The sequence below is a fragment of the Mastigoproctus giganteus genome, chromosome 7 (genome assembly GCF_048544385.1).
Source record: "Mastigoproctus giganteus isolate SK-2022 chromosome 7, ASM4854438v1, whole genome shotgun sequence".
Taxonomy (NCBI): Eukaryota; Metazoa; Arthropoda; class Arachnida; order Uropygi; family Thelyphonidae; genus Mastigoproctus; species Mastigoproctus giganteus.
In genome coordinates, this window is record NC_143581.1 from 15133597 (window position 1) to 15149606 (window position 16010).

General features: G+C 37.6%; 1 protein-coding gene across 1 annotated transcript in view; it reads left to right on the plus strand.

The window, feature by feature from the left end:
- The window catches only part of LOC150082549 (sodium-dependent neutral amino acid transporter B(0)AT3-like), a 61556-nt gene that overhangs the window by 26696 nt on the left and 18850 nt on the right, over positions 1-16010 (plus strand). The window contains exons 2-3 of the mRNA XM_090378687.1: positions 10643-11131; positions 11257-11564. Coding sequence (XP_090234813.1) covers positions 10795-11131; positions 11257-11564 — 645 coding nt within the window. The 5' untranslated portion in view covers positions 10643-10794. The remainder of the gene's footprint in view (positions 1-10642; positions 11132-11256; positions 11565-16010) is intronic.

The window sequence follows — 16010 nt, forward strand, 5'->3', positions numbered from 1 at the left end:
TCTTGCTCTTCATTTGTCGTCTTTGGTTCATCATGACAAGTGTTTCTTGACTAATTTTTTCTTCTTTGGATTTCTGTTTTCCTATAGGTTTCTTGGGCTTTATCACTTTCAGAAAGTTGTAATATTCCTCGTCGATATCTTGGTCCTGAGAAGTCTGCAGAAGATCAAACTTGTTCTTAAGTTCCAGTACATACTGCTTTTTCGCCTCCTCTGTTATTTCAAAGACCTTTGTATTATTTACTCGAGTCAGTTTTTTCCTTTCCTTTCCTACATCTATATCAAGTGTACATCTTACCATTCTGTGATCACTTCCAACATTTACCTTATTCAGGACGGTAACATCATTCACAATATATCTTCTGTTAGTGAGGATGAAGTCGATTTCATTAGTAGTTAATCCATTTGGACTCTTCCATGTCCACTTTCTGTTCACCCTTTTCTTGAAAAAAGTGTTCATTACTGACAGTCCTTGAGATTCTGCAAATTCCACAAGTCTTTCACCTCTTTCATTTCTTTCACCAATTCCAAAATTTCCTATAGTTCCCCTTTCTGTGCTGTTTTGTCTTTTTCCAACCTTAGCATTGAAGTCTCCCATAATAATAGTGTAGTGGGTTTTCTGCTCATCTAGAAGACTCTCAATTTCAGTGTACATTTCTTCAACCTCTTTATCATCATGGCTCGATGTTGGTGCATAAATCATTATAATCTTTAGCTTGTATCTCTTAGAAACCTTGAGTATTAGTCTTGACACTCTTGGTGATGTACTTTTGAATTCCAAAATGTTGTTTTTAAAATCTTTATGGACCAGAAACCCAGTTCCACCTTCACTCCTTTCACTGTTTCCATTGGTGTACAGCAGATTTCCACTTGATAAACTTATAAGTGATTCATTTCTTCTTCTTGTTTCAGCCAAACCGATGATATTCCAATTCACATTTTCTAATTCCTTTTCCAGCTCTAATATCCTGTCTTCACCGATGAGTGTTCTTACGTTATAACAGGCCAAGTTCAGTTTCCGTGCATGGCAGCCTGGTCGTACCCAGAGATTCTTAGCACCCTCTGCTTCCACTCTAATCCTCTCGCTGCCGTAAGAGGGAGAGTGAAAGCTGCTGGGGACTGAGGGCCATTTGTTTCGTCGTGCTTTCATATTGCTGGAGGGGTTGGTCTTTTCCTCTTCATGCTGACCAGGCATCTTGAAGAGAACCACTCTACACGTTCGTTGCCACCTAAGTGACGTAACAGGGCTTACCATCGAGAAGGTGTGCATGAGTGGATTTTAGGGAGGCAGGCCAACCGGACTTCTCCTAAATCTTCTGTAATAGAGAGATATTGGATCCATCAGTGTTTTAGGCTGAGTGTCTGATAACACACAGGATACCTGTTCCCCTCTAAGCCCCTGGCAACTCCACAGTTGAAAAATTTTAAAGATGAAGTAGTAATTATATTTTGATGCCAGGCAATGAGGTGGAAATATAACAAACATCTTTAAGATATTTTCTATTCAAAAAGTTCAAAAATTTGTCTGAAAATCAATAATTATGTCACTTGTATTTTGTACGCCATGTCTTTTTTTTTTTTTTTTTATTAGCCAATTACAGTGAAGAGTGGCAGGCATGCGCAGAATGGTTTGGGTGTAACCTTTCAAGGTTGGTGTGCGTGACACACGATTATATAAGAATGCAAAGTATTTTAATGGCGACTTCTGATCCCTGTGACTGATCCCTTTACAAATATTGATTGATTTCCAGAAAAGAAAGTTAAAATGGTTAGAAAGCCTACTCATTCGGAGTTGAAAGACTTCAACTATTAAATCTACTAATTGACACAATAAACAACTTTAAACCTTTTTTGAGTCATATGTGTACCACTAGATGTCGCTGCTGTTCGTTTCATAAAATAAATCTTAAAGTTAAAAATTTAATTAAAAACGTAAGTTTTGATTATTAGTATTTAAAGAAAATCATGAATCTATAAAATTGAATTATTTAATAAATTTTGTATTAATTTAAATAAATTCTTTATTTAGTTTTTATATCTTCATTTTACACCCTTATTAAATTGAAATAATCATACTAGAAATTTATTCTTATTAGGTGTGCAACTCTTTTAAAGAATTTTTTATTTATATTTTTTATTTAAGCAAAGAACAATTTCCAGAAAGTAATTGCTGCTCCAATGAAACTGCTTTCTACCACCTCACTACTCACTTCATATCCAATGACATCCTTACTGTTACCATAGTTACTGTTTCTTGTATTCTCTCTTATCTTGTGAACCCTGACCGTGTGATCAGCGAGAAGTTAAAACAGAATTTTTTTTAATTAATTTTTTTTTTAAAGGATGTTATATCTATTTCAAAATTATAAATTAGATATTCTATTCTGGTCGTTTCAAAATTTTTGAAAATTGTGGCTTTCTAGGTAGCCCAGTACCGATGAAACTCCTGATACAAGAATGCATTTATTTTAAAATACTGCAATACCTAGGAAACTCGTTGATACAAGAATGAATATTTGAAAGTAATAGTGCAAGGAAAGCGCAGGCTTTTGCTGTAGCAATACCAAGTAGTGCAATACGAAGGCGACTCATTGTGAAGTGGTGGATATCATCGTCATCATCAGCCATTTTCAATCGACTGCAGGATGAAGGCCTCTCCAGCAACTTTCCAGTTCCTTCTGTTTTGTGCAATGGCCATCCATTTACTATCCAAGAACTCGTGAATTTCATCTGTCCATCGTTGTCTTCCAGGTTTTCTTCTATCTCCTCTTGGGTACCATTCTGTTATTTTCTTAGTCCATCTGTCATCATGTCTTCGAGCTACGTGTCCTGCCCAAGACCATTTTAGTTCTTTAGTTTTGATAAGAATGTCCTTTACTTGAGTTTGTTGCCTAATCCATGTGTTTCTCTTCTTATCTAACAGTCTGATTCCCAATATAATTCTTTCCATTCTTCGCTGTGTAGTTCTCAGCTTCTTTTGGTGAATGCCAAAGTTTCACTTCCCTAAGTCATGGCGGGGAGGATACATTGATTCATTATTTTACGTTTCAGACAAACTGGGATATTGCTCTTCAGTATGTGACTATATTTCCTGAATGCTATCCATCCAAAATTTATTCTTCTCTTGACTTCCAGCCATTTATCATTATTACAGCTAATAGCTTGTCCCAGATAAGTATATGACTCCACCTTTTCAATTACTGCTCCTTCAATCATTATTTCCCTTTCCGTGGCATACTTGTTCATCATTACTTTTGTTTTAGCCATATTCATCTTTAGTCCAAAATCCTTACTAACTGTGCATAACTGATTAAGATTTTCCTCTAATTCTTTGGGATCGTGGCTTATGACCACAATGTCATCTGCAAATCGTAAACGGTTTAGGTACTCTCCGTTCACATTGACTCCTTTCTGCGACCAGTCTAATCTTCTGAAAGCTTCCTCAAGGGCAGCAGTAAACAACTTCAGAGATGTGTCTCCTTGTCGAACTCCTTTCCCAATTTTAAATTTGCTACTGTCTTTGTCTTGTCTAATAAAGGAGGTAGCGTTCTCATATATTTTCTTCAAAATCATAATATATGGGGTCTCTACGCTTTGTCTTTCCAGTGCCCAAACAATTGCCTTATGCTGTATGGAGTCAAATGCCTTTTTATAATCCACAAATGCCAGGCATAATGGTGTTTTATATTCATTTGCTTTCTCCATTAGCTGTGATATTACGTGAAGGTGATCCATAGTTGAGAATCCTGTCCTAAAGCCAGCTTGCTCTTTCGGTTGATTCTCATCAAGTATTCTTTCTAATCTGTTAGTAATGACCCTTGTGAACAACTTGTAGATGTGGGATAACAAGCTAATTGGTCTATAATTTCCAATTTCTGATTTATCTCCTTTCTTATGCAGCAAAACTATGGTTGCATTATTCCACTCCTTTGGCATCACACCTTTTCTAATGCACTTTGTGAAGAGCCTTGCCAGTTTTTGTGTTATGTCTCTTCCTCCCAATTTTAACAACTCTACAGTAACTTCATCTTCCCCCCGGGGCTTTCCGATTCTTCATTTTCTTCAACGCACGTTCTACCTCATCAGGAAGAATATCGGGTATGTCGTATGTGTTGCTAATTTGCGATCCATCTTCTTCACTGCTGGCATCATTCCCTCGCTCCTTGTATAATTCTCTATAGTAGTCTTCTGCTATTTGAATTATGCTTTCTCTGCTGTTTATAAGTACACCATCGCTATTCTTCAGTTTCAGTATCATTTGTCTTTCTGTATTAATAAATAAATAAATAAATTTTCTGTTTATACTCCGGGACGACCAAACGGTCAGAGGAGTTTACAAGATAGACAGAATACAAGAAACAGCATCGTATTCAGCAGTCACGGGCTTGAACCCCGGTCACTCAAGGCACGTGTACTTATGCACCCGCGCGCCTGCTGCTCATGGCTGCTGATTTAAATCCTTTGTTTTCCCTTAATGCTTGTTCTACTTTTCTTGTGTTAAATCTTCTTATGTCCTCTTCGAGTCTCTTTCTAATGGCTTTGCATAACTCAGTATACTCGATTTTCTCCCTGTCAGTATTTATCTTCCTCTTCATTTGTCGTCTTCGGTTCATCACGACAAGTGTCTCTTGACTAATTTTTTCTTCTTTGGATTTCTTTTTTCCCTATAGGTTTCTTGGACTTTCAGAAAGTTCTAATATTCTTCTTCGATATCTTGGTCCTAAGCAGTCTGCAGAATCTCAAACTTGTTCTTAAGTTCCAGTACACATTCCTTTTTCTCCTCTTCTGTTATCTCAAACACCTTCGTATTATTTACTCCAGTCAATTTTTTCTTTCCTTTTTTTACATCTTTATAAGACACAATTCTCATTAGTTAACACATACATTTAAAATACAATCTTCCTGAGTAACATGATTATCTCTACAACTGCACTTTGCAAGAGGGGTCTTCACAGTTATTAGAATTTACTTGTACACTCCAAATACTGAAAACACCTACAAACTGAATATTAAACTCTGCTCTCTAAAGAGTAAATGATTTTGTAATAACTGAGAGTAAAGTGGAGGAGAAATTGTTGAAGATAAACACAAGAAAGGCACCTGGGGTGGATGGGATCTATCCAGTTATATTAAAGGAGGCAGCAAAGGAAGTAAGCAAACCCTTAGCCATAATTATGAGAGCTTCCTTGGACTCAGGAGAGGTATCCATGGACTGGAGATGTGCAAATGTGATCCAAATCCACAAAGGAGGATCAAAGGTCGACACAAGTAATTACAGACCTGTTCGTTTAACTTCTATTCCAGGGAAATGAATGGAGGCACTGGTTAAAGAAGCACTGCAGGATCATCTAGACAAGACTTCAGTTATAGCTCAGACACGGCATGGTTTTGTTAAGGGGAAGTCTTGCCTGACCAATTTGATTGGATACTATGATGCAGTCACAAAAGAACTGGATGCAGGGAATAACTTTGATATTATATACTTGGATCTTAGAAAGGCTTTTGATACCGCACATGGAAGATTGCTGCACAAATTGCAGCAGTGTGGCATTGGAGGCAAATTTCTGCTATGGATAAGGGGATGGTTGAGGGGGAGAAGACAGAGAGTGGTAATCAATGGACACTGCTCATCGTGGACTAATGTTATTAGTGGAGTCCCTCGGGGTTCAGTGTTGGGTCCATTGTTGTTTTCTGTATTTATAAATAATATTGATGATGGTATATCAAGCTTAATGTCCAAGTTTGCAGACGATACAAAAGTAGGAAGGCTTGTCAAGGACACTACTGACGCTATGTTGCTACAACAGGATCTGGAAAGGTTGAGCAGATGGGCTGAGAGGTGGCAAATGAAGTTTAACATTGACAAATGTAAAGTACTACACATGGGAAACAGCAACCGCAGAGCAACGGATCAACTCTGTGGTACTACACCGACAGTGGTAGAGAATGAAAAGGACCTGGGGGTAATTGTGCAGGCAGATATGAAGTTTTCTGAGCAGTGCTGACGGTCTGCAACGATAGCTCATGGTGTCTTGTCAATGATATACAGGAATTTTTCTAGCAGGGATAAGGAGGTGATTATCCCAATATATAAGGCAATGGTCAGGCCACACCTAGAGTACTGTATACAGGTCTGGAGGCCTCATTTCAAGAAGGATGTAGAGCTGCTGGAACGAGTACAGAGAAGGGCAACAAGATTAGTGAATGGAACAAAGGGCAGCCTGGTCACACCCAGAGATTCTTAGCACCCTCTGCTTCCACTCTGATCCTCTCGCTGCCGTAAGAGGGAGAGTGAAAGCTGCTGGGGACTGAGGGCCATTTGTTTCGTCGTGCTGTCATGTGCTGGAGGGTTTGGTCTTTTTCTCTTCACGCTGACTAATCGTCTTGAAGAGAACCACTCTACACGTTTGTTGCCACCTAAGTGACGTAACAGGGCTTACCATCGAGAAGGTGTGCATGAGTGGATTTTAGGGAGGCAGGCCAACCGGACTTCTCCTAAATCTTCTGTAATAGAAAGATATTAGATCCATCAGTGTTTTAGACTGAGTGTCTGATAACACAGAATACCTGTTCCCCTCTAAGAAGTGGTGGGTATAGAAGATTTAAAACCATGTAAGAGGACTTTTTATCTCTCACGTGAGCTTACTTCTTAATTATTCAAGTAGAATTTGAAAAATTATTCCTTTATTAGTACGTATTTTACTTTTAAAAGGAATTGTTTTTTTTTTGTACTTTTGATTAAATAAATAGCAGATTAATCTTTAGGCGATGATATTTATTTAAAAGTAATTCAATATCAAGGCAACTTGTGGTAAAGGAAATTTATAAGAGGTGCCTTAGAAGTTGGAACTCGAAATGGATTATCATTGGCATGTGGCAAGGATAACTGGAGATAGAAGAAAGGCTGCATGTTGGATGAGGGACCTGAAAAGAGGAGGAGGGAGGGAAGGAAGTCTCAGAAGTTTCCCCATCCTGTATGGGGTCTCTCCAGTGGCTGCCAACTACTCGTTCAGCTGAAGAAGTCAGGCTAATTTTAAACTTTATTTTTAATTTTAAAATCAGAGACATACGAATCCCGAGTCATAAGTGATCACTTCACCACGAGTTGCCTTGGCATTGCACTGTTACTTCAAATAACCAGCGATTCCTATTGAAACGAACAGAGAGAGGCTGTTTATCAGAATCTGCGTTCACAACGAGTTGGCTCGATCACTCGTTGTTCTTTCGAATTTTTGATACGTCTGACTTCGAAAGATTTTATTACAAGCGTGAACGTTATTAATGGAAAATTCTACGTGACACGATTGCGCTTCTGCGCATGTCTGAAACTAACAGCTCGATGTTTTTTCAAGTTTGAACAAGTCTGAACATGTTTCGCGTAATTATATGCGTGGAATTTAGCTTTTACTTAATTCCATCGACACGTTTTAAAATGTTTAATGTTCTGCTTCAGAAGAACGGGGTTGTTTTCTGAGATAAGCAGTAAATGCGCATGCGCCTTCTTATCTGCCTCCTTTGGTGGCGTTCTTTATGGACGCCGTAACAATTTAAAGCGCCATTCTTTTTCATCTTTCCTATCGAAAGCATCTCAAAAATGTGCTTGGATCCCGCTGCACCGTTAGCGATAACGTATTAATTAAAAGAGCGTTCGTATCGTAAGAGATTTACGGCGGGTACATTTGCTCCGAAGAAAACACGAAACATGCATTATACTTTCTTCACTTTCTCTCGAAAATTTTTCTTCTCTCTCTTTTGTGTTATCTTTTCTCCTTTCCGCTTCGTTATTTACTTTTATTATTTGTTTTGTCTTTAGAGATTAGACGTCCCCCTTAAGGAATATTATAACTGGCGAATATTTTATTTATTCGCTACGTTTCGATGAATGAACTTTTGTCCTTTATCAGATGTTGGAAACTAAACTTTTTATTACCGACAGACGTTTCTATTCAGTGTTTCTGCGTCTGCTTCAGTCTACTCTACTGAGTAAATTCATTAATAACAGAACAAATTGGTTAATAGATGGTGTGGTGTAAATGTTTATTGATTTGAAACAAGAATAATTTCAAGACTTATTATGGAAAATGTGATCGACGTGGGCAAGGGACGTGTTCTGACGGACTTCGAAAAAGGGATGATTGTGGTACTGGTTGAAAAGTGGCAGTATTATGAAAACTGGGAATCATAGCGCAGAAACTACGATCACTGTTCTTCCCCACCATCCTACGATCGAATCTGGTCCAGATCCGGACGAAACCAACTTTAACGTTATATTTTCACACTATGGCTCACTTGGTAGGTTTCGTATGAGGACTGCGTGATTTTTGTTCCATCCGCAAAACAGACAACAGTGTTTTGAATCTAAGCAATATAAAGACCAGCAATATGGCCTTAGTAGCCTTGGCAGAAATTCCAAACTATCCGTTTGGAATTTCTTTTCATTTTTCTCTTTCTCTCTTATCTTTATATCTCTTTCTCTCTTTGACGTTCTCTCTCTCTCTCTCTCTACTTGTCTATTTTTCTATCTTTCTTCTATCTTTGGCTCTCCCCCCCCTCTCTCTCTCTCTTGCTTGCTCTTTCCTTATCTATTCTTCTGTCTTTCTCTCTATCCTTGGTTCTCTCTCTCCCTCTCTCTCTCTCTCTCTCTCTCTCTCTCTCTCTCTCTCTCTCTCTCTCTCTCTCTCTCTCTCTCTCTCTCTCTCTCCCCACTTGTCTAATTTTCTTTCTATCTTTGTTTCTCTCTACTTATCTATTTTTGTATCTTTCTCCTTATCTTTAGCGCTCTCTTTTTCCTTATCTATTCTTCTATCTTTCTCTCTATGTATGGCGTTCTATCTAATTATCTATCTTTCTGTCTTTCTCTCTATATTTGCCACTCTCCCTCTCTCTCTCTCTCTCTCTCTCTCTCTCTTCTCTCTCTCTCTCTCTCTCTCTCTTTATATCTCATCTGTCTTTCCATTTTTCTCTTTCTCTCATATCTCTATATTTCTCTTTATCTTTGGTGATCTCTCTCTCTCTCTCTCTCTACTTGTCTCTTTTTCTATCTTTATCTCTCTATTTCCTTATCTATTTTTCTGCCTTTCTCTCTCTATTTATCTATCTTTCTCTGTGGCTTTATACATCTATAGAGATAAATAAAAATAAATTTCCTGTTTATTCTCTTTCTCTCTCTCTCTCTACTTATCAATCTTTCTATCCTTGGCTCTCTCTCTCTCTCTCTCTACCTATCTATTTTTCTATCTTTCTATACGTGGCGCTCCCTCTTTCCACTTATCTACCTTTCTCTCTCTCTCTCTCTCTCTCTACTTATCAATCTTTCTATCCTTGGCGCTCTCTCTCTCTCTCTCTCTCTCCTATTTATATACCTCTCTCTCTCTCTCTCTCTCTCTCTGTTCTCTACTTATCTATCTTTGTCTTTCTCTTCTTGGCTCTCTATCTTTCCTACTCATGTATCTTTCTATCCTTGGCGCTCTCTCTCTCTCTACTTATCTAGCTTTCTGTCTTTCTCTCTCTCTCTCTCTCTCTGTTCTCTACTTATCTATCTTTGTCTTTCTCTTCTTGGCTCTCTATCTGTCCTACTCATGTATCTTTCTATCCTTGGCGCTCTCTCTCTCTCTCTACTTATCTAGCTTTCTGTCTTTCTCTCTCTCTCTCTACTTATAAATCTTTCTATCCTTAGCTCTCTCTCCACTTATCAATCTTTACTATCCTTGACGCTCTCTCTCTCTCTCTCTCTCTCTCTCTCTCTCTCTGTCTATTGCCCCCTCCCTGCTATATTCAGCTCTAGATATTTAGACTTGACACTAACCCGTGTAATTAATTTTCAATTAATCTTATTAGAACAGCGTAATAAATGTACGAAACACGAAACAAGTCTTGTTGGGACGCACACGTCGGTGGTGCACACGTCACTACAAACATTTCTTTTTTTCCTCTCTCTTAGCGAAATGTGAGGGGGGGGGGCACCCGTCTGATTAAGGCATACGAAAACCGAACCGTCTAATGAACTAAACAGTTTAGCATTAGCGTGAGTGATAAAGAAGAAAAGAAATGCTCACTTTGCACTCCTAATGATATTCGCGTCAGTGAATTTTCACATTAATCACCTGCAGAGGCGCAGAAAAGCCCGCTGTCAACCTGCGCCGTCCCTGCACGCCACGATAATCAATGAATGAGAAATTGAATCGATCAGTAGAAGCCATTGAATAGGACCCAGGCTTCGACAATCGAGAAAAAACAGGGCGATCCAGATCGAGGGGACTTCCCTTATTACAATTCCAAATACGTTTCGAAACAAAAGTAATGCGTCTATGTGTACGTAATAAATACAATTGTAGCCAGCTTATATACACCATTGTCATGGCAACTAGCTAAGTTCGAACTTCGCCTTGTTTTTGCATTCGTAATTATTCATCGGTCAGAAAGCTGGCACGTTCATAAATCGGGCATAATTGTTGATGTTCACGCAATGGGACCATGGTAACGCGGAGGTGACATAAGTATCGGTGCAAACTGTGTCGCTGACCTATAATAAATTTTATTAGAAAACGATATTAGAATAAAATGCAAGAGTATAAAATCGATTAAAACAGTTGTTTGGAATATATTTACTATAATTAATTCTCCTATATTTTTTTGTTTCTTCTAGGAATCAAACATGGCCTGAATTAAGATCAGAGAAAAGTTCTTAAAATTACCTAAGAGACCTAAAAAAAGTCAAGAGAGATGGTGTGATCGATCTTCGATTAATTTCAACTTCATATCGAACTTCCATTTTGGGAAAAACGGATTCAGGTTGTGATGCAGAATTTAATGCGGAAGCAATACTCCAAAGGAGAACTACCGGTAGGAGACAAAGTTGAATTACGGGAGATGCAAGGTAGACTGATTCAAAACGGGGGCCCTAATGAAAATTATGGGAGTACCAACGTTGCTTTTGAATCGGATGTCAGTCCACAGACTATCCAACGTATGAATATTGCATCAGGAGATGACAAATCAGACTTCAAAACAGAAGAGGAGGACAGCAGAGAATCTTGGGATAGCAAGCTACAGTTCATGTTAGCAATTATTGGCTACGCTGTGGGGCTAGGAAACGTCTGGAGGTTTCCTTATTTGGCTCAGAAAAATGGAGGAGGTAAGTGAAATCTGTCCTGATCTTGCACCTTCTAATTTGCACATATTTAGGCAACTTGCAGATACGTTATACAATAAAATGATATTTGATTCTTTATTGAGACAGTATTGTTTTTTTACTTCTAGGGGCCTTCCTCATCCCTTACTTCATCATGCTGGCAATAGAGGGCATTCCAGTCTTTTACCTTGAACTAGCAGTTGGCCAAAGGTTACGCAAAGGTGCTATTGGAGCCTGGAATTTAGTATCTCCCTACATGGGGGGAATTGGAATCACAAGCGCAGTTGTGTCTTTCAATGTAGCCCTCTACTACAACACCATCATTGGTTGGTGCTTGTACTATTTTGGACAGAGCTTCCAGAGCCCTCTACCGTGGGCAGAATGCCCTAAAGAATTGATAGGAAATTCTTCTATAGGTCCTGTTTCAGAGTGTGAGGTAAATAAACACTGCACTTAAAATCTGTAATCTTTTCTGTTAATATAATATATTTATCTCTTTCGATGAATGTGACTGTAATCGCTAGGGGGCGTTGTAAGTTACTTTCGGCTGCAATAATCAAACACGCTTTGAATGTTATTAAATAACTGCTTCTGAGCAATCCTCTTTCCTCCATCTTGCACAGGGAGAGGTGCATAAACCGATTTACACACGATAGGAAGGATTTGTTGTACAAAATGAAGTAATCTCGAACACAGCCCAACGTAATTGCTTTTCTCTAGGAGCGTTATCAAATAAGACACAAATCCCAATCCAGACGTAAGTGCAAGTCAGAACGTTACCCAATAAAGATGTCAGTCCGTACGACAAATTAAATCCTTCATGCCATCTATAAACACTACATTCTCAAAAGTTCTTGAACATCTGACAATTTGGTTGATGCTTCTTTCTAAGGATGTTACCATCAAAGGAGTAAACTACAGTCATTGTCCAAAAAATTAGAAACCTTAATGCAATATCTAGTTAGGCCATCTTTTAGTAGAATTACAGACCATACTCGTTGTGGCATGGATTCCATTAGGTGTCTGAGGAAGTCTAGCTCCAGATCTGACCATTGTTCCATCAGGATATTTGTCAGCTGTTGTATCGTGGTCGATAGGGAACTGCGAATCTGAATGCCCCCTTTTTTTTTATGGAATCCATACTGGTGATCGTTGATCATATGGAAGGTGCCTGAGAAATACCTGCAGGTATTTCTCAGGAACTGGAGATTTCTTAGCCTCAAGATTACTCAAAAGAGGAACTGAATGCAGTGTATTGGGAATGGTGGGAGATGGTTTGGTGGGAGATACATAATTTGGAAGAAAAATAGGAAGTTAGCAGGACAGTTTTATCCTGGACTGAAGTGGCAATAGAACCATCAAGTTTGACAGAGGTGGGAACTGAGATGGGCAAAAGTTGCGGCCAGTAGCTTTAGCAAGAAACCAGAACGCTCGGTTACCATTTGGACAAGAAGCAAGTTTTCTCTTCTTAGCCTGTTCAAAATCTAGTTTGGACTGATCAATAACTGATTTACAATTGTTGCGAACCTGGAGCCAACAAGCCAACGTTATGCAACATTCTTCCCTTGAACAGCCTTAGCACATTTATTGGAAAACCAAGGTTCAAATAAAGGATGAGATTTTAAGGTGGATTGTGAAATAAAGGATTCCATTCCTAGAAGAATAATTTCACTGACACCATATGAGCAAACGTTGACATTAGAAGTTTTGAAACAGTAATCCGACCAAGGAAAGGAAGAAGAGAAATTTCGCAGATCAACCCATTTTTCATTCTTGTAATGCAAAACAACATGAGATTGAAAATGGCCACGAGAGAAAGGCTCCATTGGAGAAGAAACCATCACCAAGATGTGATCTCAGGTGCCTAGAGGACAACTCACCTCGATCGAGAAAATCAAAGAGTTCCAAGTGATTAGTGGAGTTAGGAGAACGATAGAGGCGACAGATGAATTTGGCAGAATGTGGTAGAAAGAGAGATTTTAATCCAGAGAAGATCGAAAAGAGAAGATTCCAAGTCTCTGACAGGGAATATCACTGTTGCATTGTTTTGAAAGTAGTGTTATTGGCAGATCAGCCTTTAGACGATTTATTATCATTTATCTATTGCCTGATATTTTGAATGAATGAAAAATTAACATTGTAGACATATTTGGTCACTTGTAAGTGGTTCAGTACCCTGGCAACTCGTTCTGAATACATAACTTCGGATTATAAATTATTTATATAGGGAAGATTAGTTCTGACACCATATACTCAATAAAAGTGAACCATTGTGGGGAGAAACAGTCACTTGTGATCTAAATGAAAGGATAACGGGATTTTCGATTGAAAATCCCGTTAATCCGAATACACAAATTCGGATTAACGAGGTTTACAATAAACTTAAAGATAGAATAAAATAAGTATGACGTAATGATGTAGTAAAATATACGTGAGTAGCGAAAAGGGAGTTCCCTTGTACATTATTCGGTGACACACTTTCTCTTTTCAACCATCATCCTCAAAATCTCGCTCACCATTTGTCCACAGCGCTAACTGAAACATTGTCATGGTAACCCAGACTATGAATTGTCTACGTAGTGTATTCATAGAGACCGTGACTCCATTCGATCTATTCCTTGTTCAGCGTTGCGTGATCACCCCCCTCCACCCCTAGCTTTGTATTCTATGGCAACAGTCACGTGACAAAAGGCAAAGTGCTAGCCCCCCCCCCCCCCTCATCAACACTGGAGATTCAGATTGGAGATTGAAAGTGTTTTTAGCAATCTATACCGGATTACGTGTACACTCATCAACGCTAAAAATATTCCTCGTGATCTTTACGTTTTATAGGTCAAAAGGTCAAAGGAAGCACGTATTGCTACGTCGCAAAATTGTGCCCATACTTATTACTTTCCCTACTTTCCAGACAAGTGTGGGAGATTATTTCCTGCCATTGTGCAGTAAGATGATAGGTTTAACGGTGAATGCATTCTCGTGCACTACGTCAGATCGTTCTATCATTTGACCGTAAAGCGTTCAGTTAGAAGGAACTGCAAGATCGATATTTGGGTTTTGGTTACCAAGACTCGATCCAAAGTCCTTCACGGTTGCTTTATTTGATTCATTTGCTTGGCCGACTAGGGTGGGTACTCCAAAGTGCACTACCATTTGTCATTACATCGGGAAATATGGAACACGTGGAAAGCGATATAAACGTAAAATGAGGGAAGATTACGGTTTTCTAGAAAGTTTTCTTATCTGGGTTTCATTTCCGTTTATGACCTTAGGTGTCCTTGAACTTAAATTTATTTTCTTTCAATAATTCAATTTTGTAAGCTGAGTACGTGAAGTGTACTTTAGCGTTTTTAATATCAAAGTTTTATAATAATTCTGCGTACACGAAGAATAAATACCAGGGTTTATTTTTTATTTGCGGTTAAATTCTTGTTTGTTTTGTACATTAATCAAATAATGTGTCTATGTGATCGCGATCCTCCATTAGTATCAATACGCTCAAGTGAACAGACCAACTCTCCAAAAGACATAAGGTGATTTAAAATGTGATGCAAAATATTCCGTAATTATTAGATTAAAATTATCAAATTAAATTTTTAACTGCTGTTTTTTTTTTTAAGAATAAATAACAAATTTTAATAATATCAACAAGAATGTTTTGTGAGTTTATTCTTTAAAGTTGACAGCACACTTATGTAGATGAAGAAATTCTTTGAGAGACATTTCACGTTTTACTGATTGCAAGTTTATCTTTTTTAATGTTTCTGTTATCTAACATAACCAAAAGACATGATGTGACTTAAAATGTGATGCAAAATATTCCATAATTATCAGATTAAAATTATCAAATTAAGCTGTTCATTTTTTTTTAAGAATAACAACGACTTTTAATAGTATCAACAAGAATGTTTTTAATGGTTTTATTTTTGGTGAGTTTATTTCTTTAAAGTTGACAGCGCACTTATGTAGATGGAGTAATTCCAATCTAAAAATTCTTTCAGAGATATTTCACCTTTTTCCTTATTGCAAATCGACGCTTTCTAACCGAAGTGATTTAAAATGTGACGCAAAATATTCCGTAAAGATCTTAGCAGATTAAAACTAAGAAATTAAATATTTAACTGTTGATTTTTTTAAGAATAAATAACGACTTTTAATAGTATCAAAAAGAATGTTTTTTTGCCGCATCTTTAGTGGGTTTATTTTTTAAAGTTGACAGCGCACTTATGCTGATGAAGAAATTCCAATCGAAAATGTCTTTGAGAGACATTTCACATTTTCCTCATTGCAAGTCTTTTTAACGTTCTTTTATATAGGTGGTTTAAAATGTGATGCAAAATATTCCGTAATTTATTGATCTTAGCTAATTAAAACTATCAAATGAAATATTTCACTGATTTTTTTTTAGAATAAATAACGAATTTTAACAGTATCAACAAGAATGTTTTTAGTGAGTTTATTCTTTAAAGTTGACAGCGCACTTATATAGATGAAGAAATTCCAATTTGAATATTCTTTGAGAGACATTTCACATTTTCCTGATTGCAAGTCGACGCATCTAATGTTTCATATTTGTAAGCGAATGTTATGTGTACTTTGACGTTTTTAATAGCGAAGTTTTATAATAATTCTGCGTACACGAAGAATAAATACCAAGGTTTACTTTTATTTGCAGTTAAATTCTTATCTGTTTTGTACATCAAACAAAAAACCGTGATCGCGAGCCTTTCTTTGAAATATATATTAGTATCAATGCGCTCAAGTGAACAGACCAAATCTCCAAAAACGTAAGGTAATTTAAAATGTGATGCAGAGTATTCCGTAATTATCAATTTAGATATTTAACTGTTGATTTTTTAAGAATAAATAACGACTTTTAATAGTA